The sequence below is a fragment of the Pavona decussata genome, unplaced genomic scaffold (genome assembly GCF_977016875.1).
Source record: "Pavona decussata unplaced genomic scaffold, jaPavDecu1.1 SCAFFOLD_47, whole genome shotgun sequence".
Taxonomy (NCBI): domain Eukaryota; kingdom Metazoa; phylum Cnidaria; class Anthozoa; order Scleractinia; family Agariciidae; genus Pavona; species Pavona decussata.
In genome coordinates this window covers 2,320,637-2,339,658 of record NW_028145469.1, presented here as the reverse complement: position 1 = coordinate 2,339,658, position 19,022 = coordinate 2,320,637, and the positions used below count along the sequence as shown (strand labels likewise).

General features: G+C 37.4%; 1 protein-coding gene and 1 long non-coding RNA gene across 2 annotated transcripts in view; both read right to left on the bottom strand.

Annotated features, from left to right (window-relative positions):
• Positions 1-19,022, bottom strand: part of LOC146482267 (uncharacterized) — an 82,558-nt gene that overhangs the window by 27,487 nt on the left and 36,049 nt on the right. The gene's annotated exons all lie outside the window — the stretch shown is intronic.
• Positions 1,895-10,641, bottom strand: LOC146482269 (uncharacterized). The gene is made up of 6 exons (XM_085107351.1): positions 10,598-10,641; positions 9,632-9,856; positions 6,348-6,419; positions 5,566-5,640; positions 4,940-5,011; positions 1,895-4,378 (listed from the first exon to the last, which is right to left on the bottom strand). The coding sequence occupies exons 2-6, from the start codon at positions 9,850-9,852 to the stop codon at positions 2,866-2,868; spliced, it is 1,953 nt and encodes a 650-aa protein (XP_084963477.1). The 5' UTR covers positions 9,853-9,856; positions 10,598-10,641; the 3' UTR covers positions 1,895-2,865.

Sequence of the window (19,022 nt, the reverse complement as noted above, 5' to 3'; positions counted from 1 at the left end):
TGACCCCGAAAGAAACTGGCCAAAAAAAAAAACAGCAATACCCTATGTGAGGTGAATGGCCTAAAAGTTTGGCAGATAAGTCTGGCAGGTTGGGTTCTTGTCTGTACTCTGAATGAATGGAATGCGCCTTCAAATTAGGGGACAGATTCACGCCGCCCTTTTAAAAGGCCTACTGAGTTAAAATAAGTCCCCAGAATGGTTGCTTAACAACAGTCTATTGGAAGTGAAAATATAAGATCATATGTGATCACATATTTGAACTGCGGATGAAAGAATGAAGAAATATATACATACAAGTTTGTTCAGGATGTAGACAAAAAGTAAATAAAAATACATCTTGAAAAGGAAACACGAGGTTAACCCTATAACGTTCCCTCAAATGAAAATGGCGAAAAAAAATATCGGTATAATATGTGTAGATAATCCAAAAGGCAAAAGTCAGCACTATTTTACATTAAAAAAAAAAAAAAAAGATTTCAATCTTGCTTTTAAAAAGTTCAAAAAGGTTCCCGCCTCTGTCACCTACTGCGGTAGGTTATTCCATTCTGAACAATGCTTAGAAAAAAACGAGTATTTGTAAGAATTACACTTCGAGCTCTTTTAAATATAGTGTGAAAGAATGATTGACGCGAGTGCGGTTCCTTTTACTTAGTATCAAGACAGTCACTCAATTTCGAGTTATTCAGTCCGAACACAGTTTTAAAACATTCTATGAGAAAGATGAAAAGTCTCCTTTTCTCTAAGTAGGTCAATTTAGGATTTTAAGTCGATATTAATTCGTAGTCCATTTCACCCCTTTTTGGTCCAAGGGCGAGGCGTGTAGCTCTCTTCTTTATTTTTTCTAGCGCTAGGATATCTTTAACCAGGTGAGGACATCAGAGTGGGACTGCATATTCAAGGATAGGACGCACTAAGGTCTTGTACAGAATGGAGAAGGCTCCTTGATTTGTAGGCCTAAGCTTTCTGTGGAGAACGCCTAGAACTTTGTTTGCTTTGTTTACTACAGCGTCATGGTGTACCCTCCACGATAAGTCCGACGAGATCAGCACGCCCTCATCTTTTGCACTCTTGACAGACTTTAGTTCTGGTCCCATTTTATAGGAGGAGAGCGACTCGTCTCGGTTGTGGATTAAATAATTAAGAGAACAACACAGTTATGTATGCAACTTAACTTAAAGTGTTACTGAAACGAAATTTTACATTTTGAGTTTTTTCACTGAAGGCGTAGTTTATACCTTCCCCAACACCATAGTCAATTGTTTGGGGGAATCCGGTCACCGAAGGTGCTGTTTTGCGAGCTTGAATATGACTATGTCGACCCAAAACTGTCGGCCATTTTGACGTAGCCAAAACGATCTTGTGACGTCTCTGAGTCCGGCCACAGGGAGTAAAATATGAGCAAATATGGGAAAAGAGATCGTCAATTTGATTGTCTACATAGCGCATTAAAATGAATTTAGTGGTCCAGCGAAGACAAGAGCACTACGCTTGATACATTATTTAAGAACAGGGATTTTGGATTGTGTTCTGCGTCAAGTTTGTGTATTCCGTATTTATAAACTCGGTGGACAAATGGTCGTGATACAGCTAGCTCGATACATTTCCGAGTTCTAAAACTTTTAAGTACATTCTCTGATACACAGATTGAGAAGACATCCATGTTTTCAGTTTGACAATTCATAAGTAAACAATTTTGTAAGACGTGAAGCTTGAAGTACACCTTGGGAAAGGTGTCAGCAACATCTTTTTTGCAATCTTATTGGGACAACAAAGCAGCTGCGTAAAGAAAGCCTGAAAACAATTCTGACTTGAACGGGACTTGATCCCATGAAAGAATTAAAATCCGTCATCCTTTATTCTTTTATCTGCAGTTCAAATGTAGGATTTTTTTATGTTTTATTTCCATTATCATTAGTGGTAGAAGTATTACATGTTTAGATTAAGTTACTGTTTTCTTATCTACATTATATTTTTTCATGTTGGAAAACGAGGAACGCTTCTGAACAATGGGTAAATAAACAAGATATCCTGTGAATGCTAGTTATTTATTATTAATTTGTTTTTTACAAGTTTACATCCAGTGATCTAGCACTTGCGTTAACAAGACGAAAGGATGATAGCAAAGTCCCAGTTTGTTCAGTTATTTACCAATTTAAAGGTAGCTGGGGACGTACAAACAAGATTATCAAAAGGCGAAGATCTAAAATTGTATTTACCAAGTAGTCATGAGCACATTTGTATGGACTTTCAAGTCAAAGAGCATAAGCATTTTCCGATGACTATTTTTATCATTTCGTCAAAGTACACCGATGCTTAACATCACTGTTTTGGATCTGTCAATGATGAAAAAACATGTGCTAGATCCGTTTTCAAAAACGATTTCAGATTTAACGTATTAAAATACGTTCTCTGATTAAAACTTACACGAAAAACCCGAAAGGTCGCATGGGTATGCGTAGTTGCAAATCCGTTTAACTTGAAGCAGGTACCATGCAAGTTTACTTTCCGTGATTTTTTTTCTTTGTACAATTAAGACATTACTGGCTGTAGTATTAATTTTTTAATACCCTTATGATCGGTCTCGGTGTGTGAGCTTGAAGCTCTGAAAATCTTCGAATAATATTTACAAATATGAATGACTCATGATTGACTGACTGACTGACTTAAAACACTGTTGCAGATGTGTCATTGCCAAACGTATATGTGCGAAAGCGATTCAACTTTTCCATTAAATAAGGACTTTTTACATTTATAGCACATTTTTCATTGTGGTATTAAATATTACAGTTTCAACGTAAGCTTATTTCGCAGCAGAATCTACTATCTTACAGCAGCTAGTTACCAAGCGTGCAAATTGCCGAAGAATTACTCAGTTTCCGTTTCCTTGAATTCAAATTCTTCGCTAACGGAGTGGGCTGGTTCATCCTTGGTCTTGCTTGGTCCTCTTGCTTGGTTTTCTTTCCTCGATTTTTTTCTGGTTTGTGGAGCTGGCTGTTCCGATGTGGAATCTCCAACCGAGTTTAACACATTAGGAGGAGATAAGGAGGGGAACACCCTGTTAGAGATGAACTTCAGCTTGCGTCTGATCTCTCGCTTGAAATGCGCATGCCTGAACGCATAAAGAAAGGGATCCAATAGGGAGTTTATGTTCAGGCACGTGACTGGAAGCCATTGACCAATGGCAATCTTGAACACGGTGCTCTTGAAAGCATCGCCCTCAAAGTCAAACGGGTTACTGTCAAGCCTGGTAAAGATTGAAAACACCAGGATGAGAATAATGGGAATAGCAAAGAACATGAAGTTTGTGAAAACCAGAAAGGCAATCTTTCTCGCCAACGCCAACTCTCTCTTTACGCCGACCTGGTTACTGCTCTTTTTCACAAACCTGAACAATTTTATGTACATTGGAAGAGTTGTCAAGTACAATAGCAGAATGGCAACAAGAGAAGTCAGAAGAATCAGCGAGGATCCTGACTTAAACTGCTCGTCGTAACTCAGAGGAGTGCAAGCTCTTTTTATGTTATAATGCAGGCCTCCAACACCAAATATTGGCAAGACAGCAAAGGTTATTGCCACGCCCCAAGCAAAGAACAAGTAAATGTGAGCGCTTTTGGCTGACATGAGCTTCGCGGGGGTCATGCAGTAGACAACTGCAAGGTATCTTTCAAGTGTAAGAAGGAACGAAATGGAAACAGAGATAAGTTGTCCAGAGATAAAGATTGGTCCAGTTGAGGGTTGCAGCTCCTTGCCGGTCCACATTATTTCTTCCAAAATGCCGTCGATATTCGAGATGTTGGTATGTGCCACCCATATGGCGTAAATGCCAATCAGCAGGTCGATAATTCCAGTGTGACCAATCATGACAAATGACGGTATTTTATGCAAAGAGCTAGATGTCAAGACAGTCAGGATTACAACAATGTTGAGTAAGATGGTGAATGGACTCAGGAAGTATTCTATGTAGAACAGCTGCTGGGGAAGAGACGTACGCTTCTTGAAGTATGGCATCACAACATGGCGAAATTCGCATTCTGACTGCTTCACGCACATACATTCAGGCAAATACCGGTGTTTAACAAAGCGTACAGGGTCCTTCTTTCCAAATTTAAGGAACTTCATCTTGTCAAATTCTTGAAGGCATTCTTCGGCTTTTCGTCTTCTCTTCGATTGGTTCACAAGGTTTCGTGGATTTATAACCGTGCAATTTGGGCAAAATTTGCACCAGGTGACGCCCCTGAGTTCTCTAAGTTTGGGAAGAGCTAGTATGTCTTCGTCCGGTACCCAGTCGATTGTCCCAGTAATGTCCAACAGTTCAAGATTTGGGGTGTTGCGTGACTGGTTTCCAGACCATTTCTTGACGTTATTGAGTCTCAGATTTCTAGGAATGAAACGACTTGACGAGTTAGAACGTACTACCTCATTCAAGTGGATAAAATAAATAGTGAAAGTGTTCCGTTCTTGTCAAGAAAATACTTTCTTACCAGGCGGATTAGATATTTCAAAACATACTAAGAACCAACCCAAGTTTGGTCAGCCAAATACTTTAAGCACATTTTGAAAGAAGCTTCACTAACTCAATTGCTGTTAGCGGGGATCTGGTGTCATTATCGATACAGTGCTGATCAAAAAGTCGTGTAACAGAACTCCTAAACACTGCTCTGTGGACAATTAACAACTCTCTCATAAACAGTCAATTGCTGTTTTCTCCTAAACATGTCCGCCAAATGCATTGCGAGGCAGTCATACTGACGAGTGTAAAAATTAAAGCAATCCGCGGCAAGGACAAGCCGATATTGTCCAAATATTTTTCGCCTTCTTAGTCTGTATCTAGTCGGTAGAACAATTGTCTTGAATGACCTTCTTGTAGTCTTCATGTTCGTAGTGAAACGTGTGGACAGATAATCTAAGTAATTTCCAGGAGTACATTCCTGACACTTACAAGAATTCCAAGTGAGAAAGTCCCTCAAAGAAGTCACTTTCTACTAGACCGATCGAATTCCTTTCCAAAGACCTGCAAAATGGAATATAGTAATATTCATATGGAGCTCAATATTCATTATCGATTAGTTTTTACCCATGAAGAACACCAGCCTCAAAACAACATAAACCAAGCTGAAACAAAATTTCAAAAAATTTCATCTGTTACCTTACTTGTGTATATTTTGCAAAATATCCGTTTGCTGTGTCGTTTGCTGTACAAGCATCATTTAAGGAAAAGGTATACAAGTTTGAGCCTCCAAAAAGCAGAAATATTCGTTTAATGGATCAGCAGAAAAGTAAAAAAAAAAAAGAGTCACGACATATTTAAGTGACTTTTGGTCTCATTAATCTCCGTTTTTCTCAAGGTAAGACATCCTTCAGTTTATAGAAACAGAAGTAAATCTCAAAAAGAAATCGACTTCTAGTTAATGTAAATAAGTAATAGAAAATGGTAATATGTAAGATACGTCAAGAAAAACTAATTTCAAAACGTCTCTGAAATTTCAATGCAACACCAGCATTTTTAAAAGGAACATGGCAGGTTCTGAAATACACTTTGCGTCAAATTGCGTGCGACATACTCACAGATATTTTAGGAAGGGAAACTTTGCCAACGAACTCTGAGATGTCAGGTTTTTTAACACGTTACCATCCAAAATTCTGTTCAACAAAGAAAAACAAACCATGTTAAACATACTACCACGACGTGCGTTGACGTGCGTCTCAAGGGGGGGGGGGGGGGGGGGGGAAGGGGGCAGCTTTAAACTTTTGTCAATCCCCTATTTTGATCTCATGATGACATATTCACGAAGTAGGTTATCTTCACTTGACGAGCCAATGCCACTTTTATCTTTAATCAAATAGATTTTTTTACTTAACCTTTGTTAACTTTTTAACTGCTTGTTCTGCAAAGGCGCAATCCACACTTTGCAAGTTGGCAACCTGGCCTCTCACAGTTCTTTGATTCTGATTGGCCAGTTCAACCGGGTAATAAATTAAATTATAACGTTTTAGAAATTGTCTCAGAAAGTTGTCAAAGCTGAAAAGTGTCCAGAGCTTTAAGAGAATACCTCTCCGGAAGCCTTTTTTTAATCAATGAAGTTGTTTTCAGTAGAACATTTCAGCAAATGCAAAGCCACAAATCGGGTCAAATTAGAAACAGAATGTCTTTTCACCAAAGCAACTCCTAAAGCATTGAATATTGCCATTTTAGTTAGTAATCAAGTCAAGCTGGTGGAAATTTTTACAAAGGTTTGACTTGGAAATTTGCAGTGTGGTTTGACTTGACAGGGTAATGCAAGGAACTAAAAAATATTAATCAGATATATGGATCCGAACATCAAAGATGCTGTTACTGTTATACTTACAAGTTTGTGATGTTTGAGTATTTTCGGAAAATTGACGTAGGGATACTCGACAAATTATTGTCCGATATATCTCTGCCAAAATAAGAGAAAGAAAGGTGTCACACATAAATATCTAACTACAAGTCGTCGTCAAATGACGATAGATGGCCGTGTTAAATGTAAATTACTTCGTTGTCATTTCAAATCAACGATGAATCATTTAGCCTCAACGTTGCAACAATTCACGACATTGTTGATGGCAGAGAGGACATTTTCAGAGAATTCCTATTCTTAGCCTGGAAGAAAATGGGAAACTTTCCAAATATACTGAATATATTTAACGACGTTTGTTCCGACAATCATTGTGGAAGTTCTTAGGACACCTTGTTATATACGTGAATTAATCCGTTTTGTTCTCAAATACGCGAAACAATTGGGCCTCAGATATGATAGGATTGTGCAAATGGTGTCTCTTCCACCCCACAACGTTGTCAAGGAGCCATATCCCGCAACCTGGAAATTGATTCTGAGAAAGTCTAGGAAGCTGTTATAAATCGAATGCTTCTCTGGTTGTAGTTGCAGTCTTAAAACGCTTTTTCTTTGAGTCGCAGAGAACACGGCCAGGACCTCAGTAGACTGAATAAGGATTGTTTATCAGCATGTAAGGCATGTTTATGTGATAAGGCCAAAAGGTCATTAATTACTCTGCACTTTTTAAATATCTCTAATGCATTGGAAACGTTGATTTGAGCATCCCGTCACAAATTATCCTGCCAGGCTCATAAAGCCTACATATTTCCAAGGCAGAATTCTAATTTAGGGGACAGATTGACGAAACCCTGTATCTCAAGTATTGCTGCTTAAGAAAATCGCATTGTTGGAATAACAACAGATTTGTTTTTTAACGAAAAACGTTTAAAAATTTAAATGTTCTCAGTTGCGGTCGAAGTGATTGATTACGACAATGAATAGCCACCCGTTGTGTGCTATTAAAGTTGTTTATGCTTTTTACCGGCTAATTCAAACATCGTGTTTAATGACATTAATGTTATAAAATATTAAATACTTCGACGGATAAATGGAAACAGTTACTACAACAACATGGCATTACAAAGTTAACCGCTTGAACCACGACGGCTGAAATCCGTGGGACTCTTTAAAGTATTTTGCAAACGCTCTGAAATTAAGGAAAATTGGAACTGTAATAAGGGTGTAATAATTTTCACAGGAGTTGTTACTCTAATCCGTGCTCGATTCACCAAATTCTGCAAACTTATGCAGCATTTTCAATTATCTTGGCCGTCAAGCTTACTCGACAGCTAAAGATTCAATAGGTAATACAAGTACACTCTGTTTTTTTCATAAGAACGTCTAATTTTGGAGCTGAGGCAGAACGTTCTTATCTTTTAATGCGATTTGAGGCTGAAAACGTTCTTAAGATGTTCTTATATTACTTGGTATACACTACATGTATTTCAGTAAATCAATGCGGACGTGACCAGGAAACCTATCAACGTATATTGCCTGCTGAGATATGGTATCAAGAACTGCTGATTATGACAACCCGAGATGCGTGTCACTATTGTTAATGTTATACAAAACATGCCCTTAAGTGTTTTAGTTAATTAACATTTGTTACCTTGATTTTATATACAGATTAGCAAACTAAAAACGTTCTTAATCGACTCTCAGCCTGAGGAATGTTCTTGATACGTTCTTAAAATTTTGGTTAATCTCAGCCTCGACGTTCTTATAGAAAAGGTTCTTATAAAAAAAAAAACAGAGTGTAGTTGTCAATCGTCTGTAAAATTCGGCTGTAATTCCACGGTTGTCAGTGCGATAAGATGGATGAGAATATCATTAAAGTTTCCCTTTGTGATTAATTTACTGAATGATGAGCCATAGCTTAATAAGTTTGGTAAATTTGGAAATAAATCACCCACATCACCACCTTGCGGTCTTGCCCCATAGGCTTTCCGACAACATTGACAACATTAGTTTAACAACACAACAGTTTAAATGTCTTGACGTTTTCTCCTTTTAATTGCAAAGGTTTAGTGTTGTAATCAACCAGATAATATTTCTAATGACAGTTTGCAAATGTCCCAATGTCTTCAATGATCTAATTTTCACCGTATAAGAGAGACGTATATAATAATGTAATTTCAAAGTTTGAAAGTTCGTTAGGTAACGAGGTTGTAAGCCAATGTACCATACATCTAACGCCCCTCAACTAGGATGGCATCAGAAATTTGTCAAGCTAGAGTTCTGTACTTTAACGCGGATGTTTTAACAGTCCCTCAGCTACGGAGATACCAAAGCTCTTTTCCCGTTTTGGGAAATGTATGGAAACACGTTTTGGACTTCCTTCTCTGTTATAAGTAGCATAAATTAACTGAACAGAACAACTTTCTTTAAAGGGGCACTGTCACGGAGATGTTTCTGTCTCTTTGCTAAAAAGTGCTCAGATATTTGGCAAGATACCTTTTCTCCAACATCAAATAGCTCTTAGAGCACCGAGAAGAAAATATTGAAGTTATTTCTCCTGGCGTATTTGGACCAGTTGATTTTCACCTTTAATTCCTTTTATTTTCTAAAACTGAGATATTTAACTAGTGTTAAGACTTTTAATTTAAAGGTGGTTCTTGAACGGAAGCATCTATTGTACTTGATGTTGTACCAAAACCGCGCACAGTATTTTTTGTTTGCTACACGCGCAGCGTGAGCAAACACTAAGATATAGTGAAAACGTGTTGAACCCAACTTCCGTAACCATCTGGTTGCTAAAATTTGGAAAGGTAATCTAGACAGCTCCAGGAAGCCCGGCTAACAAGGCTTACACCTCGGTGACTTACAGTATTCAATTTATCTCAATTCTCTTTAAAACAACAAATACAAAGAACAGTGAACACACGGACACACAACTCATTATTATTTCAACAGCAATATCCTACAATAATTACTAGCAACGCAACACGTACCTGAAATAATTAAAGTAACTCGAATAAAGAGCAATTTTAACAGAAACAATGTTGAAGCTTTTACCTCGAAAAAGAACGTATTTTTTGTGGTTTAACAGCATCAAATTTCAACTTTTTTGGGCTATTAACTTAGGTATCCAAGTACGCCATGTTTCAGGCTGCTGGCTCAGTTTAGCGTGATGCAGATTTTAATATTCATATGTAAATGTTCAAGTATTGTGTATAAGATAAAATTTCTTGTATATCTCGTAAAGCAGAACATCCCGATCGGAACCAACATATCACGAAAAATTGACTTATAGCACTTTTTGCATAACTACCTACATTGTGGAGACATCTGGTGGCAGTTGTTGTTCGTATCCAGTTATTGCAGAAATGTTGCATTTTACTGAAACCTTTCCCATCTCATCGTAGAAGCAGCGACAAATCGTTGTACACGAAGAGTATGTGTCGAAGCTTGAGCCAGAACCACCGGGTTCAGCAACGGAGAGGGATGCCAGGCAGATAAGAAATGGCAGTTCAACTATCACGAAAAACGTAATCATCCTCCTAAACGAAAAAACTGTTATTAAAGATCATAATTGTAACAATATCTTCATATGTTTTTGCAAAAATTTCTCGAAAAAAGAAGATGCATAAAAATAACACAATGGATAACGTTTAAAGTAATGAGTAAGTGTAAATCGCTACGTTGTCTGCGAACAACGAATTACCGACCTGGCGCAGTAGCGAAGTAATGCTAGGTATTGAAGAAAAACTATCAAAGTCAGCAAAAACTTCAAGGAACAACGAATATCTCTGTCTAACGTGCAGAATATTGGGAAGAAATTTGTGTGAAGACCGGCAAAAACTTGACCGTTTCAATACAAACGTCTATAAAATTTTCACACTTGGCAAAACTATATCTTACTATATCAAGACTCTCACTCATGGCCTTTTCAGTACTAATTAGAAGGTGCTTTTTCTAGCAGCGTGAAAGGTTTATCGTTATCTGGCCTAAGTCTAATAAAAGAGAAATTGCAATAAAACGCAGCTAACACAACAAGACTTTGAATGATGACTTGGAGAAAGCCAGAACGGTCGGCTCGATAAGTAAAATCGATGATGTTTTCGGCTCCAAATCCGGAAAGCGTGGACCTACATTACAACTAGTGAATGCCGTGGTACCTCAAATGTGCTTTCCTTTTCAACCCCATTTGTTAGTATCCGGAAAAACCAGGTCAAAAAAAAAAAATGAATCAGCATTGGTAAGCAATGTTTCTGTGATACATGATGCTGAGTGAGACTGACCTTGTGTTTTGCTGTTCTTCACAAATGTTGCAGCCCCCACTGAGAGCAATTACTACTAGATAGCACAATAACAACCTAACTGAGCTCGAGGGGTAGATGTTTTATTCATGTATTTCCACATACGATTACTGTCTATTTGTTTTGGCCTATAGGCACCTGCTGAGAGGTAAAAATATTGAAACTACGGTAATTACTTCTCACCTGAAATTACCAATGTTTGTTAATTTGCGACCAAAGTTCCCCTTAACGGTAAGTGTACGGTGTTTGGATTAGGTTCAACTAATTGAAGCATATGTTTCCTGCAAATTTGGCTTCGAATTCGATACACTGGAATCGTTCCACGGCTACTTCTGTCAAGTATTGTTCTGGAAAGATTGATTACAGACAGGTTACATATTTGTTTTGTTGGGTAAATCTTGAATATACCAGTTTTCTTGATATGACGGTCAAATTACCTTCTCAATTTCACAAATAACACATAAAGCAAGTGATTTTGGACATTGTGTTTGTTGAGAAACATGGAAAAACTGCATCATCTAGATCTCAATGTATGTTCTCTCTCCTGGAAATGTAACCAACACTAAAAAATCATCATGACAATTTCACATGTAAATTTCGTAAGTAAAATGTTACGCCATGATGTGATTAATAAACTTGATGAATTTGCTTTAGAGCGACGTAGATTAATATAGACATATATAATATTTACAAAGTAAAATCTTGTAAATATAGACGCGCTGCTGCAAAGCTCTACTATTTGTCCAAAGCATGTAACCTTTGCAAGAAAATTCTATAATAGTGTCAGTTTTGCGTTCGTTTGACCACGTTGCCGTACTTTCCTACAAAGCAACGAGTAATTTTTTGTATATACTTTACTCAGATTGAATGGCAAATTATTAATCTTTCCGTCTTTGTTTTTTTTAGTTTATGCACGATTTTAAGCGCAAAAAGGACCTTTCTTTGCTCAATTTACATCGTATTGTTTCAAATTCGAGTTTTCTTTATTATATCAAGGCCTTCCGTGTATCACCGTTTTGAGCACCGAGGTCGCCTTGAAATTTCAGATTCGCTGTAGCGGATGATTTCATTGATCTAGAATTCAGCCGGTGGGAATAATCAACCAGTATCTTCTAACAAAAAATGGGTGGATCGCGTCATTAAGGCTGCTGGCGCCAACCAAGCGAGGAAATGTTTCAATAAAAATGCCTGAAAGTCACCTTTCTGCAGTAAAGTTTTTTTTTCATTTGGTGCGTTTTCGACGAGTTTTAGATGTAACTTTCTAAGGAAAAGAAGGAGAACATGAATGGAGGAGACCGTACCGTTAGATATGTTCTATTTCATAGATTATCTGCGGTGAGTTATTTTAGGAATCATCTGCTGCTAGTATGCATTAATTATTCATACATTAAAATTTTACGTTTGACGAACCGAACCTGCACTTTTCAATATCTTTATATCATTTTTTGAGCTGTTTCGTCATTTTAGGATTTTGTCGTTTCTGTAAGATCCTCCTCACCTATAGAAATCGACGCCACTTTAAACTCCACACAACGTTAAAAAAAGTAACTGTAATTTAAATTACCAACATTGTAATCCAGAACTGGTTCGTGACAAAAAATCTCAGAGCCGTCGATGATACAAGCGTAAGTAACAAAAGCTGATTACTAAGTGGAACAAGGCATGTGTGAGGCAGGCGTGCCGTTCAGCCTTTCTTAATAAAAAGCTTAAGTTTACCAAAACCGCCAGTATCTACGAATTAAAAAAAATACAAACAAAACAAAAACATTCTACCAAGACGTACTCACAGGACACCACCGAGCTGCAAAATAACCACGCGTAAAAAGATTGTCGAAGAGCATAAAGCATTACATGCATACATGCAATATTGTTTATTTTCTGTATAAGGTGTTTCTACATTTTTGAGTCTGTCAATTCAGTCCAAAATTGTGGCAATGCAAATGAACTATTCATTAGTACTTTCCTGAAGAAATTTTGCAAAACACAATTTGCAGCCAGTTCCTTTTTGCGAGCGTAGCCACCGGTGGCAAGTAAGGCAAAAATGAAATAACTGAACTGAACATAACGGTAACAACTGGATCTCTGATTCTGTCCATACTATTAATTTGTGGAAACAGCGACATTTTTGATGAAGTTACATTACAAACTACAAAAACGTAAATAATAAATGGAGTAACACGATTGAACTGAATGTTCTCAAACTTTTCAATGATTAACGAGATCCAGACGTAAGCAAAAATTGTGTCAGGACGGCATAAATTTAATGACGTTGTTAATTTCATGTGCTTGAGGTGACGAAGGTGTGAAAATGTACTCCACCGAAAAGTGAATATGTACGTACTGTATATATTAAGGACGGTGCCTACTACTGTTACTGCGCATACGTTCTGCGCATCTCGAGATACTCGGGTCTCCTATCGGTGGTGCCTACTAATACAGCGATAATTTTGCGCGGTTTAAAACTATACGGAGAAAGCAGAACTTAGCAAGTGCTTTTGGTATCTCAAAAGAAAATTAGGGGTAACCATGCATTTTTTTCAGAGATAATTAAGCTTCAATTTAGGAAAAAATCCCATACATTGCTTTATATTTTGGCGCTTTTTAGAGATATTGTTGCTTAATTATCTCTGAAAAATGCGTGGTTACCCCCAATTTTCTTTTTGGATTCCAAGAGGCCTTGCTAAGATCTGTTTTTCCCGCATAGTCATAAGCCGCACAAAAATACTTCGGTATTAGTAGGCACCGTCCTTAATACTGTAATAGAAATTGCAATCCCGTACTAGTAAACAGCCGAGCCGTGGCGTTTCTAGAACAACCGAGTCATGGTCAGTCATCGATCTAACATCTAGGAATAACAAGACAAAGGACGAAGTTCTCTTTCGTATCTATTGCCTAAAGTATTCATTGCAATTCGTATTTAATATGCTCAAGATGTCGTTCAATCTCGTACAAGAAAGTATAAATGAACAAAAGCTTCCTGAAAATTGCTGATTCTAACCTGTTGAAACTCGGTTGTTAAGTTTTTGTAAGATCAAAATGTGTAGAGGTGCAAGAAAGTAATATCAATGGTCTGACAAATTTTTGGTGTCTCAGTAAATTAATGTTAGGACTTGGGTTTTTTAACGTGTGTCAAGAAAATAAGGTTGATTGTCAACATATCTTCGACTTGATTGGTATTGTTTTGGTAAAATTTCTGCAAGATTTAAAACCTCAACCTTACATTTTTATTTAGACAAGTTCCATATTCCCACAAACATGCGATAAGCTGGCGGATTTCACCTGTTCAGCATGACAAATTGTATAACGAGTTGATGCACTCTCTGTTATAATTGGGTACATTTTAGACACACACCATTGTCCTGCTTGTTTCCTCCCCTCCCCCTCCCTCCCCCTTATCAATGTTGGACGAAATTCGCAATGACATTCAATCAAGCAAGCCTCAACATTGAAAGGGGGAGGGGAGCTTCAAGGGTATTAGGTTGTTCATTGGCCTTTTAGAATACGTTATTTGCAGGAATAGGGAAAATGCTCGAAGTGTATCAACCTTTTTGCAACTGCTCGTAGTTTGCTGAGAAGAATTAACAAATTTAGGCTGAGCGTCACTGATTTTCTTAAATATATTCACCGATAACAAAAATGTGACATCTACTCATAATTCACCTTATTCCTCTTAAAGCCTGGTTTACCTAGGCTTTTTATGAGTTCCTGGTACTCCCCGTCCCCACCTACCGGGGAGGGGGTGGGGCAGATTCTGCCCACGGTGATGTTGAACCTGGGGTCGGTTAGTGTTAGCTGACTTTGATGTTAACATGGCAACTAATTTTTGACTGACAGTGTTTTGAGAAAATGAAGGAAAATACTTTTCCTATGGTAATTTTTATGTTTTTAGCTTATGCCATTGTTCCTTTTTTGGTTTTGATTACTTTTCGTTCAAGTTTTTGAGAAATCAGAAATCCAAGACTGCGGATCCAAGATGGCCGCCATTTAGAAATCAAGACGTAATTATCTAATAATTTGACGTTTTCACTTCCCGCTACAGACCTCAAAGAAAACATCTTTGAAAGTACTATCCATCCCCCAAGCCTCATTGTCATATGTTTTATATTTGCGAAGTTATGTAGGGAGGGTGGCATAATCCATTGCGTGCCTGTAATTTTGTTTATTTTCTGTACAAGGTGCTTCTAAAATTTGAGTCTGGCTAAAGTTCGGCAGTGTTTGCTTTGATATTTTAAAAAGTTATGAACTTTGTGCTCCCCGCTTGCTTAATTGAGTGAAATTGTTTTACGGTATGTAAACAGGACGGTAACATCAAACGTTACGGGCTTGAAAAATTCAATCTGCCTCTGAAACGTTAAAACCTTGTCGTGTGCCAAATTTTACTTCAACTTCATTCTTGTAGCCAGATTACATATACAAATAAATCTTTTTGGTCTTGGTTAAAACCTTTGACCTTTGCTATCTCAATCAATTCTAGAGTTACATTAATTTTAATTTATCTTGCTGTTTTCTCTTTTTGAGGCTGAAGTCGAGAGCGTTATGTTGCTGCTTTCTTTTTTCATATTCAGTAACCTGCCGGATGAAAATGGGCAAAGTTATCCAATTTTGTTTAAAATGAAAAGTATGTTTCTAAAGAACAACAACAAAAAAAAAAACCACATAACAGAGCACTTCGTTCATTATTTTTTAATCGTAACTCCTTATTGTTCCATGGAAAGGTAAAATAAAACAGTTAGCTAGAATCAAGTTTTGCATCATAACAAACAGGATTAGGTGGGAAAGTACTTCTGAATATCTTGTAGTCATTTATCATTTACACTTTACGGTTTTATCAGCGGGCTTTAAGGTTAAAGAGCCACTGAACCTTCAAACCTTTATTAAACATTTTGCATCATAATAAACAGGAAGGTAAAAGATCACTGTTCAGTACCTTAGAGTAATTTATAATTCACACTTTAGGGCTTCATGCGCATGTAAGCTTTAAAGATATAGAGCCAGCCTTCATAACCGATAATACACAGCATAACGAGAAGTATTGCCCAACTACTTTCACTTAAATGGTCACACTTTAGGAAAGTAACATAATAAACAGTACCAGAGGAAAGGACTCTGCAATAGCTTAGAATGAATGGTAACACACCAGGATCCATCCAAAGATCTAATAAAAGTTTCACTTAAACATTGCTTTCAACTACTTTCACTTAAATGGTCACACTTTAGGAGCGTAGCGTAATAAATAGTACCAGAGGAAAGGACTTTGCAACAGCTTAGAAGTGAATGGTAACACACCAGGATCCATCCAAAGTTCTAATAAAAATTTGAACCGCCGCTTGCATAGCGTAATGAACAACATCACAGGAACTTTCTTTATTTGATTTGAAGCTGAAAGAACACTTAAGTATTTTATCCACAGGATAAAATGATCACACACAATAAACGATGATATGTAACTATCCCTGCTTGATTTAGTTCACCTTGTGGTGTGTTATCATACTCTTTTATCTTCTTCTTTCTTTTTCTGCTCGTGAATCTGAGTTTTATCTTTTCTTTCTGAGCTGTAGAGGTGTTCGAGCGTTTTCGAAGTATTTCCACAAAAGTCTCTAACAGCTTGTGAACTGAAAATCACTCCGGGCTTCGCAACGCAACCATGTTATCATCAAATTACATTCAAACTATCATGGCATATTCCATTACAACATTTTACATTGTACCATTGATCACTTACCTTCCAAGCCGATTGCTGTTTCGGAATATCTATATTGCGTGTATTGATTTTCCCCGGGAAAAATTTCAAAGAAGCCCGGCCAGTTGTCAAGTAATAAATAACCCTCTGATGTTGCAACAAAAAATAAAATATCTGTTGTCTTTTAGAGAATTGTTGATTTTTCTTTAGAGTCCTTTCCGTGCATGCTTTTTAATGTTGTGAGGAAAACACATCGAATGACCTTCTGATAAATATCAATTTTCTTTTGGTAATGCCGCCGAGTCTCATTTAAATGTTAATTGATAAACTGAAAATTCAATAAAACTGGAATGAACTAATCTTAAGGTTAGTGTCGTCATAAAATGACTTAATGGCTGTGATTCGTATTTTCCGGCAATAATTGCGATCCTCGAAGTCACAAAAGACTATTTTCGATCTTTTTTTCTCGCCAATTCATTTAGCCTATTGTGCAGTCTTTTTTAATAAAAATTAGTTTTTATTCACATGCAAAGAAGTCATTTGGGTATGAATAGTTTCGTATTTATGTAGAAAAGAGAGAACAACTCGCAGATGGCTTTTTACAGCCATCCTATAAATTTTTAGCAAGGGGCAACTTGCAAATTGCAAAGTGGCAGTTACAATAGAAGAAATCTAATAGAAAAAATGACCATCAATGGTGTTTTGCACGCAAATTTGCGTGCAAAAGACGATCACAATTGCGACGAACTTTCTTCGACTAAATGTTAAGTTGGCATCAGCCGTAGTTCAAATATATGATTTAATAAATTTCGCGTTCATTTAAGAGAACTAATATCGTGAAAAGATATATAGAAACTCAAAATTTCGATCGATGTTCATTATCCCACGTTTATACGCTATGTCGGTAACTTGAGTCAGCGTCAAACAACACTGTTTTTATTGATATTTTCTGACTTCTTGCGAAATGTTGTTTTCCTTGACACAACCGTAAAAACCTCCAGGTGTCACCGGTAAATTTTCGTTTAATGTCGCCACTTAAAGATCGTAAGAGTATTCATTAAGGAAATAACTTATAAGCTTCAACTCGTGATGTCAATCTGAAAAAAACCAGAACTGATAAAGCTCATCAATCGGCTGTGAACCCATTCTCATGTTAATGAAGATGAATAGACCTTTATCACAAGGATTTAATGTTTGCTATAGGCCAGCGCTGTAGCCAACGAATCTCTATTGGTACTGCTTGAAAGAGGACCTTAAAACTAGTAAAATGGCCAAATTTGAGAGCCTTGTCTTTAAAATAGCGAAGATTAGCTATAGTTCCGTGTGTTCAGAAAATTTTACACTCAGGTTTGTATGGAGATAAGCACTCTGCAAAAGGTTTTATCACACTTAGACTTAATGGCATTGTAACTTTGCTATTTTAAAAGACAAAACACTCTATCTTGGCCGCCTTTTAACTAATTTTAAGGCGATCTTTCCAGTAGTGTCAGTGGATTTTCGTTATCTGGCCGAGATCAAATCAAAGCGCTCTCTGAGCAAACACGAGAATTGAGCAGGTGATTGAAATGGTATTTTCGATCGCTGGAGAGTCTTTGCGGTTCATCAAATTGAGATTCTCAAAATCTCCAATGTCTTTTTTCGGCGGTAGAGTGTTCTTTAGGCTATTTGGTTAAATTTCGAACACCAAAACCGTGTATTTTAATTTTTTTTAATAATAACTTTATTGAACATAGACATAATACATTTGTGTATTCTAATTGAAAAAGGATGGGATAGGATAGGGTATAACTAAAGTTGCACTGCGGTTCCCATGGTGATTGAATAAAAAGCAGCAAACGTCCACTTTTCCTTCCAAGAACCGCTGTTTATTTTTTGTTCCTTTCGTCGTGTTGTTGCCGAATGAAATTTAAGAACTCTTCCTCTGCAGACGCCGGACGCTCAGGTACAAGGTAACATAATTTGCTAACACTGCATAGAATGATACATTCCAGCTCAGGCACGTAGGGCCAGCTGTGGTGCCGCAGTTTGAAACGTGTGGTAGAGAGATTCACCCTGAATTTATTCAAAATTTTCTCCCTCGCATTGACGTTTACATACAGGTGTATTTCTTTCTTGTGGTTTTCGTTGTTTGGCGTTCCTTGAACTCTCTACCAGGTCTGTTCACTGTGCCCCTGACGGAAATGACAGACCTTCTAAGCAGACGGAGCTTTGTTTTGCTTTCGTCAATCTATGCTGTTTTCTTAATTCTCTTTTTGGTGAGCTCACTAAAATACGTGCGTAAGATTTTCAATATTTACTTAACATTAAAGTAATGAGAACGAAAGCTACATCGCTTCCCACTCGTTCCGAAAAGATAAGCGCTCTTAAGTTTGCACTAGAATCACAGAAAATGGATTCTTATAAACGCTTAGAACTGCAAACAAAAGACCTGTCCACTCGTCGTTCAGCTGTTCATCCAGTTTCGCAGGTTCACTCGGTTTCCCGTTCGTTCGCTTTCGCCGGCGAGCGCTCGGTGGACCGTTTGATCGTTAACTCGGTAAGTCGGCGATCCGTTCGCTCGCTCGGATGTTCGTTCGCTCGGGCTTCCGTTTGTTCGTTCGTTTGCGTTTCTGGTTTGTTCAGTTGTTCCTCGTTTGCCCAGTTCTTCTCGCTATTCATGGGCATAAACATGTTATAAACAATAAAATTTAACCAATTAAAAGCTGTATTAAAACATTAGATTTACGA

Bases quoted from the DNA above. Each gene is read 5' to 3' on its own strand.
- LOC146482269 (XM_085107351.1), bottom strand. From the start codon at position 9,852: ATGATTACGTTTTTCGTGATAGTTGAACTGCCATTTCTTATCTGCCTG. The intron at 5,641-6,347 runs GTAAGTATAACA...TTTGTTGAACAG, and splicing joins TACTCAAACATCACAAACTT to AATTTTGGATGGTAACGTGT. The intron at 5,012-5,565 runs GTGAGTATGTCG...TCCATTTTGCAG, and splicing joins TTTCCCTTCCTAAAATATCT to GTCTTTGGAAAGGAATTCGA.